Source organism: Ornithorhynchus anatinus, chromosome 4 (assembly GCF_004115215.2).
Source record: "Ornithorhynchus anatinus isolate Pmale09 chromosome 4, mOrnAna1.pri.v4, whole genome shotgun sequence".
In the NCBI taxonomy this organism is placed as follows: Eukaryota; Metazoa; Chordata; class Mammalia; order Monotremata; family Ornithorhynchidae; genus Ornithorhynchus; species Ornithorhynchus anatinus.
The window spans coordinates 86,473,518-86,498,550 of record NC_041731.1 but is presented as its reverse complement, the minus strand read 5'-3'; the positions used below and the strand labels follow the sequence as shown (position 1 = coordinate 86,498,550).

The following is a 25,033-nucleotide window of genomic DNA, read 5'->3' as shown; positions in this document are numbered from 1 at the left end:
TTTGGGTTGATTATATTACAACTAATTTCATTAGTGCATAGAAGAAAATAGGGAGCAATGTTCATTTCATTAGCTGCCTTCAAAATGGAAATCTATTTTCATCTTTCCTCTTTCCACACTTAAAGCTGGTAATTTTTTTGATCACCAGTTGCATGAAATGAGGTTAGTGAGTCTTACATCCAACATCTATTATGCACAGTTTGTTTTGTTTCACTGGCATTCAAAGAATCTCCAAAGCAGTTTATCTGGTGAATATAACATTCAAAGCCTCCAGTCTCTGGTACTCTGGATGGTATTCTGCTACTCTTCTCAGAAAACATAACTGAGAAATAACATCACTACTGTTCATTAAAAAATTCAGATTAATTTCTTAAAAATATTTTTTAAACTAAGTCAGTATCAGTGGAGTCAAACCAAGGAATCCACTATTACAAAACAGAGAGGGTTTTTCCTCCTGGCCCAGTTCCTTCCGGGGCCCGACTCTTCAGAGAGCATTTTTGGCTCTTCACATTAGCAAATCATGGAAAGGTTGGTCACACAATCAAATCCTAGGGAGGATTTAGCTTCTCATCTAGATACTCGACAAAACAGGGCAGCTGACTCACAGAAATCACAGAGTCTGGACTGCCAGCTTCACAACCTTGTGACGTTAGATGCATCCCTGACTACTTTTATCTGCTCCTTCCAAAATCTCTGACAGGAAAAATTCTGTTTTCACAATTTAGAGAAACAGCTTGGTCTAGTGGAAAGAGTATAGGCTTGGGAATCACTGGTCCACGATTCCAAGTGGGGTTCTTCCAATTGCTTGCTGTGTGACATTGGGCTAATCACTTAACTTCTCTGTCCTCAGGTTCCTCAACTGTAAAATGGGAATTAAATCCCACTCTCTCCTACTTAGACTTAAACCTGATAAACTTGTATCTACCCCAGAGCTTAGAACAGTACTTGGCACATAGCAAGAGTTTAACAAATATCATGAAAAGATGTCTATTTGCCTTTCAGTCCATGGCATACTCAATTTTAGATATGGCCTTTAAAAAAAATTGAATAAATACTGATCTTGCAATTATAGCATGTGTCTTTTTTCCATTAGCAGAGTAAATCAATGGAGTTCCATCAATCTCATCAAAACTCTTGGGTCTTTTCAGGGGCTATAAATTTAACAAAAAAATGCTAAAGTACACTGTGAACCTGTCACAGCTTTACATACTATAGTATATTTTCTTTCACTGAGGTTCATATTTGCTTCAGTTAATTTTGAACATAACCAGAATAAAATTCCTCATCTTCTCACCTAATCCCTGTCCTCCCTCTATCTTTCCCATCACTGTAGATAACACCACTATCTCCCTGTTTCACAAGCTTATACCGTCACATTATCCTTGACATCTCTCTCATTAAACCCACATATTTAATCGGCACCAAATCCTATTGGCTTCACTTTACAACATCTGCCCTTTCCTCTCCAAACTGCTCTTATGTTCATTCAATAGTATTTAGTATTTATTGAGCGCTTACTATGTGCAGAGCACTGTACTAAGCGCTTGGGATGAACAAGTCGGCAACAGATAGAGACAGTCCCTGCCGTTTGACGGGCTTACAGTCTAATCGGGGGAGACGGACAGACAAGAACAATGGCAATAAATAGAGTCAAGGGGAAGAACATCTCGTAAAAACAATGGCAACTAAATAGAATCAAGGCGATGTACAATTCATTAACAAAATAAATAGGGTAACGAAAATATATACAGTTGAGCGGATGAGTACAGTGCTGTGGGGATGGGAAGGGGGAGGTGGAGGAGCAGAGGGATGCAAAGACTTATCATATGCTGCCTTGAATAATGCATCACCCTTCTCCTTGACTTCCTTGTCTCCTGTCTCTCCCCATTCCAAACCTTATTTAACTGTGCTCTAACCAAAGTAAGCACTCAATAAATAATCCTCAAGGAGGAGGATTTTTTAGTCTGCTAAAGTAAAGAAAAGACACACGATTTATTCTCCTAATAGAAAAAAGACACATGCTATAATTGCAAGATCAGTATTGATTCAATTTTTTTAAAAAATGCCATATCTAAAATTAAGTATGTCTTGGAATGAAAGGCATATAGACACCTATTTTGTGATAGATATTTGTGTTTGCTTAGATCATTTTTCTACAAAAAGCAATTTGGTCTATGTCATCCCACTCCTCATAAACTGCCAGTACCTTTCTACCCATTTTCACACTAAACAGAAACTTCTTATCATCTGCTTTAAAACACTCATTCAGCATGACTCTCCTACCTTACCTCTTTGGTTTCCTACTACAAACCAGATTGCACATTTCTCTCTTCGAACAATGACCTACCTACTCACTGTACCAAGAACACATGTCACTGCCTTGCCCAAATTCTCTAGCTGGACTAGAACTCCCTCTCCCTTCATCTGTGACAGGTCACCACTATTCCCACCTTCATTCATTCAATCGTATTTGAGTGCTTACTATGTGAAGAGCACTGTACTAAGCACTTGGAATGTACAATTCGGCAACTGATACAGTCCCTGCCCAACATTGGGCTCACAGTCTAAAAAGGGGGAGACAGCCAGCAAAACAAAACAAGTAGTCAGGCATCAATACCATCAAGATAAATAGAATCATAGATATATACACATTAATAAAATAGAGTGATAAATAATAATACAAATATGCACAAGTGCTGTGGGGTGGGGAAGGGGGAAGAGCAGAGGAAAGGCGTAGGGGGAATGGGGAGGGGAGGGGGGCAAAGGCAAGGGGAGGGCTAAGTCTGGGAAGGCCTCGTGGAGGAGGTGAGCTCTCAGTAGGGCTTTGAAGAGGGGAAAAGAGTTAGTTTGGCAGACGTGAGGAGGGAGGGCATTCCTGGTCAGTGGTAGGATGTGGGCCAGGGGTCGACAGTCGGACAGGCGAGAACGAGGCACCGTGTGGAGGTTAGTGGCAGAGGAGCAGAGTGCACCGGGTAGGCTGTAGAAGGAGAGAAGGGAGATGAGGTAGGAGGGGCAAGGTGATGGAGAGCTCTGAAGCCTCAAGATTGAGGAGTTTTTGTTGCATGCGGAGGTTGATAGGCAACCACTGAGGGTTTTTGAGGAGGGGAGTGCCATGCCCAGAGTGAAACCCTATTATAATTACACTTCCTCCGAGACACCTTCCTTGTATTGTGCTCTCTCTCCAATGTTTAGGGCAATATTCTGCATACAATAAGTGATCAATAAATACAATTGATTGACTGAAGGCAGAAGAGAAATAAAACTTCTGAAAATATGAGAAAAACTATTTCTGAATTCTAAGCCAGCTTTTAAATGGCACATCTAAAATTAATTAAATTCAGCCTATGACTGAAAGGCAAGTAGACACCTACTAGGTGTACCTTGCTCTTGACTCTCCCACCCCTCTCCCTGTGCCCAGACTGTTAGCCCAGCTTCTCTTCTTCCCCACAGCAGACAGACCACAGCTTCCCCCACATCAAATCCCCCCTACAAATTCCACCTCCTCCAACAAGTTTTCTCCAGTTTCCCTAGACTCATGCTTTTTCCACTAGTCCAAACTGCTTTTTATAGGCCACATTTATGCTTCTCACAAAATCATTTGACTCCAGTTGCAAGCCCAATCAGTAACAAAAATATTTGAATTTCTTGAAAAATTTATCAAGATCCTGAGATTTATTCATGATGCTATGGCCAACTACTTCATAATCTTGTCAGAGGCCAACTGCCATACGCAAAGAGTTAAGCAGGGCTGGATACTAGGCAAAGTCTTCCAGGGTCAGCTTATTCTAGACCGTTGTGCTGTGTGATTATAATCCTTTGGGATTTAGAGTATAGAATTATACTACCATAATTCATGTGTTTCTTTTTAGCTTTTCAAAGTGTATTTGTATGCAAATAAAGAATATATTATACAAGCATTCAACTGCCTCTGAAGAATAGCTGCTCGTTAAAACATTTATGGTGTGGAATAGAAGAGCATTGAATTTTGGAATAGGAAATTAAAAAATAGATGCAAAAAAACTTATCCTGTTTTCATAGAAATTTGAATTACATATAAAGGTAATGATGTGTAATATGGAATATTGACTTAATTTACTTATAAATATATGAAAACAAATTGATTTTCTCAACATTTTGTCTCCATCTTAAAAAAAAAAATAGACTAGTTTTCTGAATTCCTAAAGTCTCAATTCTCCAAGTCCTTACACATATGAAGCATACTGTTCAACATCTTGGCAAAAATCCATTAAGGGATCTATTGTTGAAGTGTTTCTCCTAGAAATACTACTCTTCCACAACTGCATAAGATCTAAAGATATCAGGAATGATCTCAACAAGAACTAAGAATGTTTGTCCAAGAAATAGCAGCCAGAGAATGGATATGGATGGGTAAGAGTGACTGTAAGCTCACTGTGGCCAGGGAATTTGTCTGTTTTTTGTTATATTTTAGTAATAATAATAATAAAATTATGGTATTTCTTGAGTACTTACTATGTGCCAAGCACTGTTCTAAGCGCTGGGGTAGATACAAGGTAATCAGGTTGTCCCACATAAGGCTCACAGTTTTAATCCCCTTTTTATAGATGAGGTAAAGTGAAGAAGAGAAGCTAAGTGACTTGCCCAAAGTCATACAGCTGATAAGTGGCGGGGCTGGGATTAGAATTCATGACCTCTGACTCTCAAGCCTATGCTCTTTCCACTAAGCTACTCTCCCCAGCACTTAGTACAATGCTCTGCACAGGGAAAGTGCTCAATAAACATGATTGAATGAAGTGTGTGTATTTGTGTGGCCTTGTGGGCATTTGGGCATGTGGGGGAGATTGAGAAAGAGAGGGGGAGGTTTTTAGACTATAATTCCAGAAGGGCTCATTCCCATAAAATTGTCTTCAGGAGCTGACCAATCAGCACCTCAGAGAAGATAAATATGCTTCATCAAATTTCAAACATCTCACTGTTTTATGGGATATTTTGACTTTAGAACTGAGAGTGAACAATGAATTGTGAGAGGGTGTCTTATTTGTGGATATCAAATTAAAAGGCAGTTACTAGAATGATGATGATGTTGCTGATGACTATGGTATTTATTAAGAATTTACTATGTGCCATGCACTGCACCGAGCACTAGGAAGATATAATATAAGCGGATTGGACAAAAACTCTGTCCCATATGAAACTCACAGTCTAATGGAGGAAGACCAGGCATTTTATCCCTATTTTAAAGGTACAGAAACTGAGGCTCAGAAAAGTTAAGTGACTCATCCAAGATCACTGTGATGCCCAGTTCCACTTGGGAAGAAGAGGAGGATTCCAGAGAATCACTCTGTGGTGCTCTTCCTGAGAAAAATGTAAATACTTAGCTGAGCCAATCAGGGAGAAGGATGGGAGAAAAAGTAAGGAGCCCAGGTAGTTGGAAGAGGAAGATCCTTACATCTATAATTCTATTTATCAATTTTGATGCTACTGATGCCTGTCTACTTGTTTTGTTTTGTTGTCTGTCTCCCCCTTCTAGACTGTGAGCCCATTGTTGGGTAGGGATAGTCTCTATCTATTGCTGAATTGTACTTTCCAAGCACTTAGTACAATGCTCTGCATACAGTAGGCACTCAATAAATATAACAATGAATGAATGAATGATTTGTGAGGTGAGAGCTGTGTACCTGGGAGGGGTCAAGCTGTGGACCCTGGATGGAGAGAGGGAAGGATCAGAGAGGATCCTGGGGTGGGGAAATAATAATAGTAATAATAATGGTATTTGTTAAGTGCTTACTATGTGCCAAGCATTATTTTAAGTGCTGGGGAAGATACAAGGTAATAAGGTTGTCCCACATGGGGCTTACAGTCTTAATTCCCATTTTACAGGTGAGGTAACTAAGGTACAGAGAAGTTAAGTGGCTTGCCTAAGGTCACACAGCAGACAAGTGGAGGTACCTTGGAAAGTCGGAATCCAGTGGCTAGCACTCCAGAGGAGTGAGGTTCCTGAGAGAACCTGCTTCCAAATGACTCAGAGAGGGTAAGCTGAAACCTGGGAAATTCCAAGAGAAGAGGGGAAAGACCAGGGGAATATGAATACTGGTCGAGCACAGAGAAGTACAATGCATCCTGCAGGGAGAAGGATCAGATCTGGGAAAGGGTTGTTTGAACCAGAATTGTTTTCAGTATTACCAAATTAAGGTCATTAAATACTGTTGAGATTTCAGCTCTTGGTGTCTGCCTGTGGTAGGGGCTGGAGGAGAAATTCTGGACATCAGAGATAAATGTGGACTTGGGAAGCTGCAGGAGGGGGAAGCTGCAGGACCAGAAGGAGCTCTTTCTTCCCGAGCTTCCTATAGCCAGCCCCAGGAAGGTGGTGCCAGGCTAATATCTGAAAAGGTGTTAGCCTGGCTTCTTTGAGGAGATACCTGGACTTCAGTAGGAGGATAGTGAAAGTGATAGGGGTGCAGGAACTTGGGTTACACTGAGCAGAAGCCTCCAAACCAACATTTATAGAACAGAAGAATTGGAGAGCTTTGCGATCCAGCAGCAGTAATGTCACCATCACACAGTGGGCAAGTAAAAGAGCTGGAATTAAAACTCAAGTCGCTTGACTCCTAAGATTGTGATTTTTCCACTAGGTCTTCTTATTCTTTGTTCTAGTATCCACGATGCAAAGCCAAATAATATTAAAAAGAAAAAAAAGAAGCCTCATAGCAAAAGATAATAAGCAATATCTAGAAATTTAATGTTAAATGAGTCAGGCAGAAAAAGCATGCTACCTACTATTGTACTGCTGTCCTTAGAACCATCACCACTTTAAGAAACCTAAGAGGCAGAAATTGAGAGGTCTTTCAAGGACAGGGTGTAATTCTTCTGAAGTATCCAAGTGGCTAATACCATGGTCTGCATACAGGAAACAATCCTGAAATGCTATTGATGTTGATTATAAGTATTTTCTGGTATCAGGCATCTAGGGAAAAGTGTTTGTTTCAATATCCTGTATTCCAGATTGCCTTATACTTTCTCAGAAGATGAATCTGTGTGTTTGTACTTGATATGAAAACATATTATTTGGCCTCATTTAGAGAAAAATGAATCCAAAGGACCACAGTACTTGCCACAAAGGGTGAAATATGAGATGGAACGAATAATGATTCCAGACATAAGCTTTCAACTACAAAACAAGCCACATTCAAAACTGCATATTCCCAAATACACATGTTCAACAAAAGATTTATGTGACAAGTACGAACTAAACCACATTGTAACCAAAATGGTTTGGGTTTTCTTAATTTCACTGACACTGGAGTTCTATGCTGCAGGAAGAATAAGAGCCGCAAGGAAAAGTGGCCTTCATTTTAATTCCTTGGGTTCTGCAGCATTCTTGAGTATAATTGATTGAAGTTCATAGAACCCTGAGCTAATTGAACTTCACTAACATATTAGTCATAACTTTGGAGCAAGTTGTTGGCTTCATCTAATTGCAAGCATAATCAATGGAAGAGGAGTGCTGTAAACAAATTTTAAAAACTTTTCATTTTATACACAGATTTAGAGTTAACTGATCCTCACGTGCTCTAAATTTTAATGTGAGAGATTTCCTTAAAGCAACTTGTGTTTAAAAAAAGACCCATTCCACAAGCCACACAAAACAGAAAAATTAAAATTGTTGACAGGGTTTAACATTTACATTCTTAGGTGTGGATAAATAACACTCAATTCCTGCAATGTCATAACTACTGTCATTTCCTTCTCAGCAATTCCCTAATCAGTGGACCTCAATTTTCCATTATCAGACAAACAGTGGAGTTGTACTAGTGTTACGTTCATTCTTTTTTGAAAAATTTACTAGATTAAATTTCAATGGACAGTTGTTAATTTGATTGCCTTGCTAAATCACTTATTTAAGGATTCGTTGATCCCTCTAAATGGAATAAAAGAAGCAAAATAAGATATAGACCTAGTCTCCATCCATTAGGGACATAAATTAAATTCAAACAACTTAACTAAATATCAAATTAAAATAGGAAGAAAATGGAAGAGGTATGAGAAATACATGCAGACAAATCACAACAGATAAATCAAGATGGGGAATTTAGTTTTAATCAAGGTAATTCAGGTAGGTATTTTCGACTGAGGAATTGTCAGGAAGCTAGTAGTATTTGTTGTTACTTTCAAGCTCTTAGAACAATGCACTACATTTAGTTACGTGATAAATAAATACCAATACTGATATATACCAAGAATTACCTACTAACCATTTTGCTTAATTTTATTGAGACATGGCTACATCTCCTGGAAGAAAAGAAAAAAAAAGAGACAGACCTAATGACTTCCTCTCTCCACTCCTGACAGAGTTGGGTCCAGGAACCTTCAGCTACCAGTGAAAAGGGGATTGGCTAAGCATTTGGATTACCAGCAAAATGTTTCTAAAACCTCTTCCATCTAGACATTTGGCTTGAAAAAGGCTAGAAGTAACTTTCTAAAATATTCATGGTATATCTGGCTAGGGCTAGAATAGAACACAAAATATAGTCACACAAGTTCTGGTTGGTAAACATTCCTCCAAAAGGATTTGTGAAATAAAGATAAATATAAAATGTGAAAACTTAGATAATCAACTTTTAAGGAAAATTACAATATTATTTTTGGTACCATCCAAATCTAAGTAAATACAATATCAGTGTGACCTTCTTTAATCTAAGCCAATTTGCATTTAAAAAAAGACAACAGTAATAATACCTCCCCTTCTTTTACTGGAAATATCTTACAATGCTTGTTAAGCACTTACTACGTGCCAGATACTGTAATATTAATGGGGTAGTTATAATATGAGAGAAGCAACGTGGCTCAGTATCACCATGGGCTTGGGAGTCAGAGGTCAAGGGTTCTAATCCTATCTCTGCCACTTGTCAGCTGTGTGACTTTGGGCAAGTCACTTAACTTCTCTGTGCTTCAGTTACCTCATCTGTAAAATGGGGATTAAGTCTGTAAACCTCATGTGGGACAACCTGATTATCTTGTATCTACCCCAGCACTTATAACAGTGCTTGGCACATAGTAAGCACTTAAGAAATATCATTATTATTAATATAATGAGGTTAGACTGTTTAAATCAGAGGTAGGAAGATTTAATTCCCATTTCACAGAAGAGGCATAAAAATGTTAATTGATTTGCCCAAGGTTATGTAACAGCACAACACCAACACCAGCACAAGACCATAGTAGACAAATGGTGGATCTAGGATTAGAACTCAGGACCTCTGATTTGCAGGCCTGGCTCTTTCCACCAGGCCATGGTGCTTCAGCATTATGGAAACAGTCTAAACTCTTCTGCAATGAAAGCAAGAATCTTCTATTGATTTCAAAGAAAATTGAAAATGTTTTCCCACCGATTTTGTCCATCAACGTTATCAAATTCTTCTGCTTCAGTAATTTTCTATATCAATCTCCCAGTTGTCTCTGAATGGTTTCAAGGCTTCTGGGAAGTATCAGGTTTTGATTATGTGCTGAGAAGATAGTTCCATAGAATACTGTACTGGTTATCACATTCTCCTCACACCTGAAAGATCTCCAGCTCAAAACTGGGTGGAAGCCCATCTATTTTAGGAAGGACCATGGCCTAATGGAAAGAGCATGGCCTGAGAATCAGTGGACCTGAGTTCTAATTCTGATTCTTCCAGTTGCTAGCAGTATGACCTTGGACAAGTCATTTAATTTATTTAATTCAGGTTTATTCATCTGTAAAATGGTCTCCCCTGACCCACAATAGACTATGAACCTCACAGGGGCCAGGGACTGTCTGACCTTATTACCTTTTATCTATCCCAGTGCCTACTACAGTTCTTGGCACATAGTTAACTCTTAACAAATACAATTAATTTATTATTACAGTATGACACTCAGGCACCCTTTGGGCTATATATCACAGCATCCCTTGCTAGTCTGGGTGACATGATAGGAAGAGTGAAGGAAAGTAAGGAGGATAGGGAAGGAATTAGGTACTTATCTCTAATCAGCTCAAGAGAAAATTATGTGAGTCCATACAGAATGAAGCTACCTTGGGATTGACTGTTGCTGATTGGAGCTCTCAGAAGGAAGAAATCTTGAGCTTCCTACTCCCTTCCTAGGGAATCTTCTGAATTTGGAACTAGTATAACACTGATCTAAATTAGAGTTGACCTCCTTTCCTCACCAGGAGGCATATTCCTGGACAGTGGATCTGGAACCTGAATGTTCTTCAGGCTCTTTGTACTCCAGGACTTGGAGCAAAGACTAGAAAGCTTGATAGTCCTAGCACCAGTTGAATTTGAGGTTTAATGTAAATCTCAGTGCAAATTTCATATGAATGTACTCATATAATCTAGAGATTCTCTTAAAATGTTCTATTTTGCCTAATTAATTGGTTTGATTTTCAGCAGTGGCTTTGCTTCACTTTGTAACTGAGATGGAATCTGATTAATTTCATTTCATCTTACAAACAAATGCCTGAGCTGTAAAGAAATACTTCCCAGTGCTTGCTGCAATGAAGCCATAAAAATGCCATTTCAATTTTGCAGTATTCAAAATGATTACTTTTTCTCAAATATAAAGGTCTATGAAACTCCGGATTTAAAAATATACATATTCTGATGAGATGGCATGAACCAAAAATAGTCTTTGACCAAATATCTAGATTATTTTTAATATACAGATAGGACCAATTCAAGGTTTTGTTGGGAACAGGGTAATAAGATTTTGGAATCTCCAGCCAAACTTAATCCTCTCCCCCGTGACCCTTGACATTCACCTTCACCTTCTCTACCCAGTCCTACATTTATCTAGGATCAGCAACATAATTTAAAGCTAAATTAAGGGAGTGAAACTATTAAAACATCCTTGAAAGACACCCTCATGGCCCCCACCAATGACAACAGGAGACCGACCTCCTGATGCTAAGAGTCACATCTGACTGTTCCCTGTAGAGTCTCCTGTAGATGGTGAACTCCCTGTGGGCATGGATTCTGTCTACCAACTCTACCACACTATTTCCCAAGTGCCTAGCACAGTACTTGCCATACAATAAGCATTCAATATCCTTGATTGATAGATCTATAGAGTGCACCTAGCCAAAGTGAAGACAAACTGAAAAGTGATTCTGCTGTAATATACAGCACTTCCACTCACATATCTGTACTTTATTAATAATGAAGCTCCTCTGAACTTCAAAAGACATCTGTGGGAAAAGATTTACGGTATGAAGATCTGGACCTATCAATCATAATAAAAGGTTTAGATCAGTTTACCTGTGAGTCCCCACAATCCATAAGGCACAATTTTGTGTGATGAAACATTTCCTAATTTTGTAAACAACCCTGAGAAATTCATTGCTGGCACGGGAGAAACTAAATAGGCTCTTACTTTAAAATGGGAAACAAAAATAAAAACACTTTGCTCCTATAGTATCACACTCAATAAAGTATTTTCCACAACAGTAGATGTCATTAATGTTTTATTAAAAGTATAATGGAATGTGCTTTCCTCCTATACACAGCTTATTTTTTCAATTAAAAGGAATCTGGAATATGTCTACATTTATAAATGGTTATATATTTTGTGCTTGCATTCAAACTCAAGTACAAAATATGCATGTTTCCCTGTGCAGTGAGTGAAGAGCTTCACAAAAAAGGCACATAACTGAAACATATTTGCTTTTATTATCATAGGTAACAGCTCCTTAACATATTCAAAAGCTGGATTTGGAGCATTTCACAACTCCCAGTGAAGTGGAAGATCCAGTTTAGCTCAATGTTTTCAATATAAGTGGATTTTAGTTTTCCACTTTTCAATCATTATAAGCCCTTAAAATAACTTCAATAAGATATTAAAGATATATTAATGAAATCTTTATTCAAATGGTCCATCAGCTGGAATGATTAACATGACTGTCAATCACAGGGTGTTTTCTTCATGTTAAATTTAAATTTCAAAAGATAATTAGCATTTATATATTCAAATTCCAGCTCCCAAGAAGATTAGTAACTTTACATTTCTTGTAGTTTTATTCCCTAAATTATTATTTTAAGGATTATATCTCTTAATCTTTAAGTTTTCTCAAATAAAAATATGAGGCAACTCCAGGATTTGAAACAATTTATTTTCAATCTGTCCTAAAGTATCTTTAAAGATCTCCTCTTTAAAAAAATTTCCTGTCTTTTTTCTCCCCTTCATTTTTTCTAAGTGCTTCAAAGTTAGTATCGTATATTTTAACAATCCCTGACTTGAAGTATATTGGAAAAACACACATGTTGAGTTTATGTGGTCTGGAAGTTGACAATGAAATCAGTATATGCAGTAAACATAGATGCTTTCACCACACATTTTTCAACCATGTTGTGTCAGCCACAAGCATTTATTTTTAAAGCAATTAAATATGATAGCCTGAAACACATACTCTGAATTCCAGACTGTATCCTAGGTCCCAGCATGGAACTTCCCAAAGTGGGTAATGCAGTCAAAAACTTCAAAGGAAGTTCCATGCAGGAGAGACCTGCCTACTGATAAAAATAGACCTAACTAGAGTTCATAGAAAATGTTAAAGTTCAGATTTTAAAGCTACGGTGATGTGCTTTGAAACAATATTAAGGCAGAAGAGATAATCATTGATTCATTATACCATTCAAATTCTTCCATTCAAATGTCTTTCCCTCCTATTTGAAGATCTCAAATAATTTGGCACTATTTTGTTCTTTATTCATTCAGTCATGTGTTATTAAGAATGAAGTTTGATCCCAATGTAATTATTGCACTGCATCAATCTTTTAAATGAGTGAAAAGCAATCAAGCAATCTTTTCATCTAGGTGCTATTTACATCACCTTACCATTTCATTGCCAAAAAAAAAATAATAATCAGGCCACAAATGGATTCAAAGAATCTGCTTAAGAACCATAGAAAACAAATAATGTGCTCATATATTTTCACAAGCCTAAAAAGCCCAGAGAATCGAGGGCCCCATTTATGTTGAATAAATTCTCTGGCTAAATCTATCAACTTGAATTTGGTTGTCATGACAACAGCCCTTTCTCTTCAAGTTGTGAAGGCAACTGCTAACTTAAAACATAAGCAGTTTCACTTTAACTCATCTGTCTCACTTACATTCACTTCTTGCCCAGGTGATAGAAAGCAACTTCAGCAAGCACTAAACTTAATTGTCTTGTGTTCCTTAATGGATCTCAGAGGCTGCATTTATACAGCTCATGCTGGGAGCCTCCAAAATTTCTGTCATTGCATAAAGCCCACTTCTCCTGAAATCTGAACGTTGCTGTCAAGTTCAGTCACTGTTAATTCTACTATATTGTCTCTAATCAATGAATCAATGGCATTTATTGAGGGCTTGCTGTGTAAAGAAGACTCTACAAATTGCTTGGGAAATTCAGTTTCTCTACAACTCTTAAAATCAAGTGCACTTTCAGTTTTCCCAATCTATCCCAGAGCTCTAATTCATTTCCAGAAAGAAAATAGATATACCACATTCTAAGACTGTGAGCCAGAGAATCATCATCATCAACAATGGTATTTATTGAGTGCTTACTGTATGCAGAGCAGTGTACTAAGCACTTGGGAGAGTGCAGTGCAACAGAGTTGGTAGACACGTTCCCTGGCCCAACATGCTTAGAGGGAAACAGAGATTTGTAGCCCAGAAGAAAGGCTTTTGCATCAAAAATCAGGCGATCCACGTTCTAGTTCCAGCCATGCTTTTGGTCTGCTGCGTAACCTCAAAAAAGGCATATAAGACTTTTCTTCCCAACTCTTCCCATCTTAAATTCATTCAATCGTATTTATTGAGCACTTACTATGTGCAGAGCACTGTACCTAGCGCTTGGAATGTACAATTCAGCAACAGATAGAGACAATCCCTACCCAACAACAGGCTCACAATCTTAAATATCAGCCCCCTCCACCTTCTGCTCTCCAGCTCACTCTCTCTTTCTAACTGTACCTTACTCTCAACTCTCCTGCCTTTATCCCACAAGTCTGGAGTCTCCCATTACCGAACCCAGTTTGATAGACCGCAATTTTTAAAGTCTTCTTAAAATCCCATCTCCTCCGATAGGACTGCTGCGATTCAATCAATCAGTCAATATCTTTTGAGCACCCACTATTTGTAGAGCCCTGTACAAATCCTTGAAGATGCCAAATAGCAAAACCAATTAAATTAGTTGTATTAAAAAATTAGAGCGCATCCTGAAAAAAAATCGTACTTCACCTTTTATAGCTTTTGTGGAGAAAAATCTCAAATAAATAGATCATTTAATTATAACGTGTTTAATCGATTTATTTTCAGCAGGTTTTTCAAGTAAATGTATAGGATTTGAGGAACGAAAATTATTGGGTTCTTTATCCATCCATTATTATTAACAACATTAGTGATACTTTGTGGATTGCAATATAAAAGAATCAATTAAAATAATATTTTCATTCCCTATCCTAATCAATTAATAGAGATACTGTGAGAGAGAGTGAGAACAAGATCAAGAAACTGAGTGAGGTTGCAGAGAATTTCCCAACTGCATCACTGAGATAATCACATCCTAAAGACCTGGGTTCTATTCCCGGCACTCCCACTTGTCTGCCGTATGACCTTGAGCAAGTGACTTAACTTCTCTGTGACTTCTTTACCTCATCTGCAAAATGAAGATTAAGACTGTAAAGCCCATGTGAGACAGGAACTATGTCCAATCTGATTAGTTTTATCTACCTGAGCACTTAGTACAGTGCCTGGTATATTGTAAATGCTTAATAAATACCATAAAAGTAAAACAAAATAAACTGATGGAAGGTTTCTCTGATCACAAATGAATAATGAGACTTGGTACAGTCTAGCTGACTGTGGGATGGAAAACCAGAATGAACTCTCAGCTATAATAGAATCTTAACTCTTAGCCAGTAAATAACAGAGGTTAAACTATTTATTGCATAGCAACAAATGGTCTGATTGTCAATACTATATAGGAGTGATTCTGTACTTCACTCATTAACTAAAACTGTGTATACTGAGATAAACTGTAGTATTCAGTATCCCACTAAGGACTTTCCAAGAATAACCTTAGCAAACAATCATATTCATTTAGTGTTTACTCTGTGCAGAGCACTGCATTAAGTGCTTGGGAGAGTACAATATGACAGAGTTGGTAAACACATTCCACATTATATTTTATAAACTGCCTTCTGCCATTGAGCATCATATTCTGAGAGATTTCACAGAATATTCAGGTACGGAGAAGCAGCGAGGCTCAATGGAAAGAGCCCGGGCTTGGGAGTCAGAGGTCATGGGTTCTAATCCCGCTCCTGCCACTCGTCAGCTATATGACCTTGGGCAAGTCACATAACTTCTCTGTGCCTCAGTTACCTCATCTGTAAAATGAGGATTAAGACTGTGAGCCCCATGTGGGACAACCTGGTTACCTTGCATCCGCCCCAGTGCTTAGAACAGTGCTTGGCACATAGTAAAAGCTTAACAAATGCCATCATTATTTATATTTACAAATCACCAAATTTCAGACAATATCTCTGGTGAATAGTACAGAATTAGCTCTGCGCGCACACACACACACACACACAGTTATTATGCGTAAAATTCCAAAATGATGCAGCTGACAGTTGAGGCTCTGCTCCTATACAGTTTAGAAGAGGACCAAACAATTCAGCTGAAACTATGCAGCAGGTAAGAACACCTAAAATGTAAATTTATGAATAAAAATGAACTATAATAGTAAAAATAATAATCAAGATGGTCTAATTTTCAGTTATGTCAGTTCAATAGCATAGTTTTTGTATAGATTCATAAATTTAATTATAATTAGGTGCATTGATTAATATAATAATTAATATTTAATTATTCCTACCTCTGGCCTGGAATGTTCTCCCTCTTCATATCCAACAGTTACTCTCCCCACCTTTAAAGCCTTATCAAAGTCACATCTCCTCCAAAAGACCTTCCCTGCTTAATCCCTCTTTTCCTCTTCTCCTACTGCTTCCTGTGTCATCCTGGCACTTAGATTTACTCCTTCTCTAACCCCTACAGAACTTTTGTACATATCCGTCATCTATTTATTATATTAATATCTGTCTCTCTCCCCATCTAGCTCACTGTGGGGAGAGAACATTTCTACCAACTCTTACATTTTACTCTCCCAAGCACAGAAAGTGCTCAGTAAGTACAATTGATTGAGTGAATTGAAAATATACCTGGAGCCAACCAAGACTATTGGATAAAGCATTGAAATAGCAGAGAATGTCTGTGAAAAACTGGAAGCTAATGTATTGCCCTTTAGCAATAGAAAGTTCTTCCAAATTACATTGCCAGTTTCCCTTAAAAATAAAATAAGTACAGTGAAAACGTTAAGGATGCCAAATACAAGGAATAACTACACAATTTGAAACAGTTTACATAGAGGGTAGAAAAACAGAGCAAGTTCTTGCCTTTCCCCTTCTTCTCCATTAGTCTTTCAAAGCAGGAAATGGAGAAAACATCTTTCTCCAAAAGAAAATGATGCAAACCACAGAAACAGTATCACCAGTCAACTCTTCCAAGAGATGGGTTCTATGCTCCAGTCAGTGAATCCATGAAACTGTCTTACCAGGTCTTATGCATCCAAGTATGTCTAGTCCCTCTACCAATGGTCAACACCTCTACACTTACAAGTGCAAGAGTTAGGATGTTCTTGATTGGGATCAGTTTTGTTTCAGTATCTGAAGTCACCTTTTTAACTTCTCAAAGACTCACCTCCCAAATACATTATAATTAAGTCTACCTTTTTACCTCAAAAACTTCCTCATCCAGAATTCTTGTTCCAAACACCGTGATGCCATTAGTATCCACGATTGCTCTTTGACTTCTGTCCAGTGGTTTTGTGGTCTTCTTCTTACAGTCGACAATCATGGTCACGGTTTTCTTCTCCACACTGATAGCTACACGATGCCACCTGAAAAAATGATATTAGCTTTTTGGTTACTTTTGAAGAGAGAAATCCCAATTACCACATATAAATGTTAGGAGGCCTATTTCAGCTGGATTTAAAATAACAGTCTCCACTCTAATCCCACCCTTGGGTAGTTACTGGTCTGAATGCCCTGAGGGCAGATATGCTGGATGATATGGGCAGTGTCATATGCACAGAGAATCCACACAGGGACTTTGGTGTCTCCAGGCCGAGAAAGCCAGGGATACCAAATATCGGAAACTCTCCATTTTGGGGCCTCTTCTAGGATCTTAGGGGTTACAAATGGGTTGCTCTGAGGGAACGAAGCCTCCAATGGCTTCAGTTCCTCAGTTTCCAAGAGTGAGTCCCACAGAAAGGGAGTCCCCAGAGCTTCGGTAATGTGAGGTCTTGCACCGTGACCACTACTCCCTCCGCCCACACCAGTTGTGGCAATGCAAAGGGCTTTAAAAGGGTCAGAAGGACCAGACAAAAAGCACCTGCCCAGGTGTCTGAATCACCACCTGCCCGCCCCTGCCCAGGCTCTCCCTAAGAAGGGAGGTTGTCAGGACCCAGCAGGGTACACTATTCACATTTACCTGGAGGCTGGGGGTTGGGGGGAGGGGGCTAGTGCTCAATTCCTAAATGAAAGCATGTTTTTTTTCATAGCCTCGTTCACCCCCACTGATAAATAGGGTTAGGTAACTTCAAAAATGTACCAGCTACCGCAGTTTCATAGTAGTGAATTGTTGGCTTAAAAATAACCAACTATCCGTGGATGTTTCTTAAAGCATCATAATTTTCATTGCCCAAATTCATCCTGTTTGCTTAAGCTTTTGTTTCTTTCATGATTTACCTTTGTATCATGTACACCAGACAAAAGAGGAAGCACTGTCTACAGGTCTAGATCTAAAATGAATCAAGATGAGCCTAATGAATGGTAGAGAGTAGACCTGAATAAATTCAAAATACTCCAGCTCTCCTCTTGCGATTATTTTCTCTGCCTTTCCAGGGAAATCTGTGTTTATGGAGAAACTATTTCAATAGGCATATGCTTCTGTTTTCTTAGCCTGATGGGTGCAGTAGAAAGACGTGAAATAATTGGAAAAGGTGAAAAAATTGACCATATGTCAAATTAGAAAAATGTGTGATTCAAGTATATTACAAAAACCTAAAGTTAAATAAATATAAAATAGTAGTATTGTACCAGTAGTAGCACAGTTCAATAGGAAGCTTCCTGTAGGCAGAGAACGTGTCTACCAACTTTATTATTCTGTACTCTCCCAAGCACAGAGTACATTGTTCTGCACATAGCAAATGTTCAATACATACTATTGATTAATTAGTAGTATTGAACACTGGCTTGTTGCAATAGACTGTACTATGTGCTAGGGAAAAGCAGAATAAAGAAGACACATATTCCCCAATATGCAGGAGCTTAAAATACAATGAAGTAGATAAAATAAAAATATTTCCAACCAGAGTCATCAAACTAAAGGAGTGCATAGTACTCATTTTACTCTTTTTAAAATAAAATTTACTTGGAGAGCAAATTTGCAAGATTCTATTCCCTATACACAGTAATACAGAATCCTTAATCTGAGATGTTATTTTCTAATCTAACTTAAAAATCAGGCAAATTTGTATATTCACGGTGATCAAAGAAGGAAAGGTCCTATTTTAGAAATGTTATAAACACATTTCTTATACCCACTGAAACCAGGGGTAAAGTTTAAACTAATAAAATATCAGCTTTGCTATCTTGTATTTAACATTCATTTGTATTATAAGATGTTTAAGGTTACTGTTTCTGGCATTTACAAGGCAAAATATTTTAAAGGGACTTTTTAAAAAATCTTGGGACCCCTATATCAATATACCCTGGAAAATATGAGGTTCCATGAGCAACTTTGTTATTTAGTACCTTAAATAAGATTTTTAGATTTTATTTTTCATGAATAGTGTAGTAAATTATGTCTTTGTCATAATACTCACCATAAAGAATGACAAATGTTCAAGGGGTACTTTATGGCATCAAAAAGCAAACAAGTGGAACTTGTTTCCCAAATCATTAATAGTCTGGACTCTGGTAGGTATGGATTGACCTAGAAAAGCTAAGACTAAAGGTAGATTCTTAATTATGGCCATAATTTAGTTGTTTGGTAGGTTTTAAGGTGGTATCTGGGATAAATAATAAAGTTTCTTTTATAAGAAGAGTAAGTTACTTGGGAAGGGACTGTATGATATTTAATCCATTAAATATATGACTAATCAATCTGAGCTATCCTAACTGGAAATTGCAAAAGCCATGTGTTTTCAATATCTTTATTTCCATTGATTTTGGCTGTCTTCATTCTTATTTTTCCCAGTTTAATTCATAAGACAGTTATGGCCTGCAGATCACTGTAGAACAATTGGGGACAGATCTAAGCCTGAGGCAACAATCTCTATCCTTCTTCCCCAGCCTGGCAGGAAATGGGGGAATATCAGGCCGACAGATAGTAGATCAAATAAGTCTGCAGCTACTACTCCAGCTAATCCAGGAGCAGTGTTGACAAGCTCAGTGGTCAGACATCTCTAGTCTTCTGGAAATACATGTGTTCCAACCATAAGGCATAATGAGGCATTTTTATTAAGAAAGTCTGTTACTAATATAAACCATGTGAGTAAAATTCACTTGGGTTTCTGCATACCATTAGGACCTTTGGTTTATATTTAATAAATTATTTTTCCATGTGAAAGGAAACAGATTGTTATTCCAGAAGCTTCTAGAAGTCTATCCACCACAAAATGAGTACAAATGGAGCCATAATACTGGTCTCCTTAGAATGTCCAGCCCATTCTTGGCAAAGCTACCTTTAAAGCATAGTTACATATAAGGTCCTTCTTCAGCTTAACAAGGAATCAATCAGTTGTATTTATTGATCACTTACAATGTGCAGAACACTGTATTAAGTGCTTGAGAGAATACAATAACATTAGCAGACACGTTCCTTGCCCTTAATGAGGTTACAATCGAGAGGGGGAGACAGACAGTATGAATAAGTAATTTATAATATATAATTTAAAGATAGTCTGGCGTTGAGAGTGGAATGAATATTAAATGCACAAAACTCACAAATTGAAGTGCATAGACAATACAGGAGGGAGAACCAGCCGGGGAAGAGAGGGCTGATTCAGGGAAGGCCTCTTAGAGGAGATGTGACTTTGAAAGTGAGCACAGTGAAGGTCTAGCATTTTATGGAATGGGAGGGAGTTCAGGCTAATGGGAGGATATGTGGTAAAGGGGCCTACAGAAAAGATTAGGGCACAGTGAGTAAGCTGGTGTAAGAAGATCAGAGTCTGTGGGCTGGGCTGCAGTAGGAGAATAGTGGGTAGGATGGGGCAAGCTGATTGAGTTCTTTAAAGCCAATGGTAAGGAGTTCTGCTTGATGTGGAAGTGGATGGGCACCCATTGGGGGATCTTGAGGAGTGGGGAAAACAGTAATTTATTTACTGATAGGTTCTTTGGGATTGGGAGTTTGCTTGGCTTGGCCTAAGCAAGGTTTTATGGAGGTAGGATTTTTTCAGGTGTGTGCTCACATGTAGCTGTTCTTTGTTTCTGAAGATGATGTTACTAATTGTGAGATCCTATCCATGTTGCAACTATTCAACTGCAGCTGGTTGAATAGCCCAACATGAGATAGACACGTTTTGTCATATTGTTTGCCCTTAATGGTAAATCTTTGGAGGGCTAATTGGCTTAAGGATTGACCATTTTTGAGTCTAATCACTGGATCTTCACAAAGCAAAGCTCAGGGAGAGAAACCCCTCTCCCCATAGTTGTCTCTAACTGGTCTGTCCATGATGGTGGTTTCCCAACAGTCCTGGGTTATTTAACACTCTTTGAGATGGTAACACTCTTTGAGATGCCTTTAAATTAATTATTTTGCCCTCCTGGCCTTTTTATTCATTACTTAGTAGCTGCTTAAATCCTTCTGTTGTCTAATCACAAGATTTATCCAGAGGGACCGTTTTTCTGTGAGGGTTGCTTCAATGCTAGGAGCTAAATGTATCTCAGAATCTCATAAAACATAACTGCAATTTATGCCTTTCTCTACTGAAAGAGGCTCAGACTCAGTTCACACTACCCTGGATATTCTAGGCCAGTACTTTTCTTGAGTAAAAAAAGGCAAGATTTAAGATACGTGTAAGAAGAATTAGGATTAAATAAATCATTTAAATGGGGCAAATTTAGATTTTTGATTCCCGAATGAAATTTTCAGGTACCTGTGGTAGACATGTCATTTATTGAAATTGTAAATGTATGCCCTTTAATTTCTATCTTCATGCAATAAAATGGCAGAAACCTACATATATACTGAGTTTTTCTATAACTCAAGTTTTTATTACACATTTTGGATAGAATTCTATTAGATATGTGCTGTCCATACAGTCCCTATATGTATAGATGATGTAAATGTTGTAATAAACAGTTGTACACATGTGCAAAGTGTTGATCAAGACACACACAATATATATAGTACATGTTCTCTAAAGGTCAGTTAGTAAGGAATATAGTCTCTGTTTTCTAGAAGAACTGAATATTTATGGAGGTCTCCTTGTGGTATCTTTGTTTTTGTGGGATATATGTTAGATAACCACAGTAATCTAATAAATACCCTGTTGCTGTAACTATTAATTTTGAAATTACTGAAAGAAAATTGTCAAGTGAATAATGTAGCCAAGTCTTTAATACAAAGAAAATGTTTTTCTGAAGTAAAATGTTTATAATTCACAAAGTATGTACATAAACTTCCCCTTTCAGTAACACCATCTGTATTACCAAAGATGTCATAATATACAACAAATATAGTAGAATGTTAAAAGATTAAGCAACTTTAATTTGAGAAGTGTAGCCTAATAGAAAGAACTGGGGCCTGGGACCTGGGTTCTAATCTCTGCTCTCCCACTTACCTGCTGTGTGACCTTGGGCAAACATTTCTGTGCATCAGTTCCCTCATCTGCAAAATGGGGATTCAGTACCTGTTCTCTCTCCTACTTAGTCTTTGTGCCCCACATGGAACCTGATTATCTTGTATTTACCCCAACACTTAGTATAGTGCTTCTCAAATACCACACATAATTCAATAAATATTTCAAAAACAAGGCAGGGAAAAATCTGAGAATATCTAAGATTTTGAATCCTGAATTGTGTTTCCAAGCACTTAGTACAGTGCTCTGCACACAGTAATTGCTCAATAGATATGACTGAATGAATGAATTCTAACATCTTTTACATCTTACAGGTATAATCATTAAAATCTCCTAAGGTATTTAGATGAGAGTTTTGTTTTTTCTTCTAAGTAGTGAAAGCAGAGGCATAATTTACCTTTAAATATCTACTTTCCTTGAAGTGTCACAAACATCTCAAGTAGAAATTTGTCCTATGATAAACTATGCTAGTAAATAGTGATCAAACACACACTGCCTTAGTATTTTCCTTGTGTCTTCTAAGAAACTCAAGGCACTTCGTGTATAATCATATGACAATAATTCCTTTGAGGCAGGTGGGTAATAGATCATTTCAAATTATGAGCTTTTCCTCTATAAACACCCCAAATCAACTATTTTCACTTTGGTTACAACAGGATAGATTATTGCATTATTTTTATTACTTACTTTCCATCAGCAATGTTGACAGTTCTAAAAAGAGGATAATCTTCTGGGGCAGGTTTCCCATGCTGATCTTCAAACAAGAAAACAGGGGATCTTCCAACCTCTACACCTATTTGCTGAATTCCCTGCTCATTGTAGATAGATAAAAGGAAAGACTGGATCCCCTTTTTAGGTTTTACTGTAAATAATATTGAAAAATCTTCAGGGAAAGCACCATCTGAAAAATAATGACAGTAAATCTAAGTACAGTGAAATGTATTTATGAGTATTCAATTTTTTACGTGCATCATTTTAATTTTAGAACTGGGAACACACATCTCAGGTTGCTTCTCCAAGCCTTATTGGAGCTTAATTTTCCCCTGCTAGAAGAACTTCTATTGCAAAGTCCTAGGATTTCATGCAAAAGAAATACTGAAACCACAAACACAAAGAATCACATTCTTTTGTTTTGTGATATGTTTGCTCGACTCATGTTCCCAAATTTACAAGTGAAAACACAATTATACATTGTACTAAGCAAGCCATATAGTGCTGATCAGCACTTAGAACAGTGCTTGGCACATAACACTTAAATACCATCATTATTATTTTTATGCCCTTTATTCTTGGCTTGCTCATGTGTTTTTGTCCAAAGGTAGATTTGTACTTATTAATGAGTTTAAAGGACCTACTCCAATATTATATATATCCAAATATCTACATGAGCTGCTTCAAACAGAATCAATTCTCCAAAAAAGAATGAAAATCATTTTGATCAGAAATTAAACTAAGAAGAATCAAGTCTTTGGCTGTAAGCTGTACATTCTATATTTCCTAAATATCTAACTCAAAATGGTTTTATGTATTTTTGTGCCCTAAAAGGTCAGCCATTTTAAGCATCTTATATAGGAGTCTTGGCATATTTGTTTTAAACATAATAAATCAGTAGTACTTATTCATCTGCTTAATATGTAAAGCTCTGTGTACTTAGTGCTTGGGATAGTACAAACTAAGCAAAAGACATGGTCTCTGTTGAAGAATGGATTTACAATCTTATGGCAAAAAGTCAGGCAAAGTATTTTCAAATAGAAATAATGGGATGAGAAAGAAAAACAAAGATACAATTAATAGCAAGAGTATGAAAAGATAATAATGAAAAAGTTAATAAATGTACCTATAGACATGCCAAAGGCAACTCTGTAAGCAAAGCATATGCACCATGGATATGAAATCCAGTTTCCTCCAAAATGGTTAAAAAAAACAAAAAAAACTTGTGTTTTTTTAAAAAAAAACCACCATGTTTAGCACACCATGGTTTTGTCTTTACAGAGCAAAACCAACTTTCATTTGGAAAACAAATCCTTATCAATATGGTTTCTTACTAGTGTAAGTGATTCCAGGCTTATTTGCAACCAAATATTTTGCCAAACTTTTTCTAAGGGCCTGAAATATGGTTTAAGTCTGTACAGATATGAATTGTTGCCTTGGGTATTAGGGATTAATTCGCCAGGTGTTCCATGAAACTAGCAGCTGCTGTCCAAGAAAGGCAAGGAACTCCTCTTTACTGCTTCCCTCATCCCTCCTCTACCCTGAGGCCATCTGGAGGCTTTTCAGGTATGGGTGAAGTAAAATATAGGGCCAAGGATTGGCCCACATGGGGCTCAAAGTCTCAATCTCCATTTTACAGGTGAGGTAACTGAGGCACAGAGAGGTTAAGTGACTTGCCCAAGGTCACACAGCATACAAGTGGTGGACAGACAAGTGGTGGACAGACAAGTGGTAGACCTGGGATTAGAACTCACATCCTCCGACTCCCAAGATCATGCTCTTTCTACTAAGCCAAGCTGCTTCCCTAATATTGGTTGTGAACAAGCATTTTAAAATATAAAATTCTTAGAGAAGCAGCATTACTCAGTGGAAAGATCATGGACTTTGGAGTCAAAGGTCATGGGTTCTAATCCCAGCTCCACCACCTGTCAGCTGTATGATTTTGGGCAAGTCACTTCACTTCTCAGTGCCTCAGTTACCTCATCTGTAAATTGGGGAATAAGACTGTGAGCCTCACCTGGTACTACCTGATTACCCTGTATCTATCCCAGTGCTTAGAACAGTGCTCGGCACATAGTAAGCGCTTAACAAATACCAACATTATTATTATTATGTACAAAGTAGCCCTACCAACGTAATGTAAGATTTCCCCTATATAGCTATTATTCATTAAGAAAAGGAATCTCCATTATTAGGATCTGTAAGAATTTTCCTTGGGTGTATAACTAGTCATGGCTTTAATAACAAAAAAAAAAAATTTAATCTCTCTCACTCTCCAAAGACTCATTTCCCAGATGTTTCTGACTGAGCTGCTAACAAAACAGCCACCTGAGAGTATGAATAATTTAAGCACCTGAGGCCAATTTCTCTTCCCTTAAGAAATCTGAAATTAGAACTAGATCTTTTAATACACTT

General features: G+C 37.6%; 1 protein-coding gene across 1 annotated transcript in view; it reads right to left on the bottom strand.

The window, feature by feature from the left end:
* The window catches only part of COL11A1 (collagen type XI alpha 1 chain), a 278,405-nt gene that overhangs the window by 227,389 nt on the left and 25,983 nt on the right, over positions 1-25,033 (bottom strand). Inside the window, exons 3-4 of the mRNA XM_029063929.2 lie at positions 22,595-22,808; positions 16,777-16,939 (exon numbers count right to left, since the gene is read on the bottom strand). Of these exons, the coding sequence (XP_028919762.1) occupies positions 16,777-16,939; positions 22,595-22,808 (377 nt within the window). The remainder of the gene's footprint in view (positions 1-16,776; positions 16,940-22,594; positions 22,809-25,033) is intronic.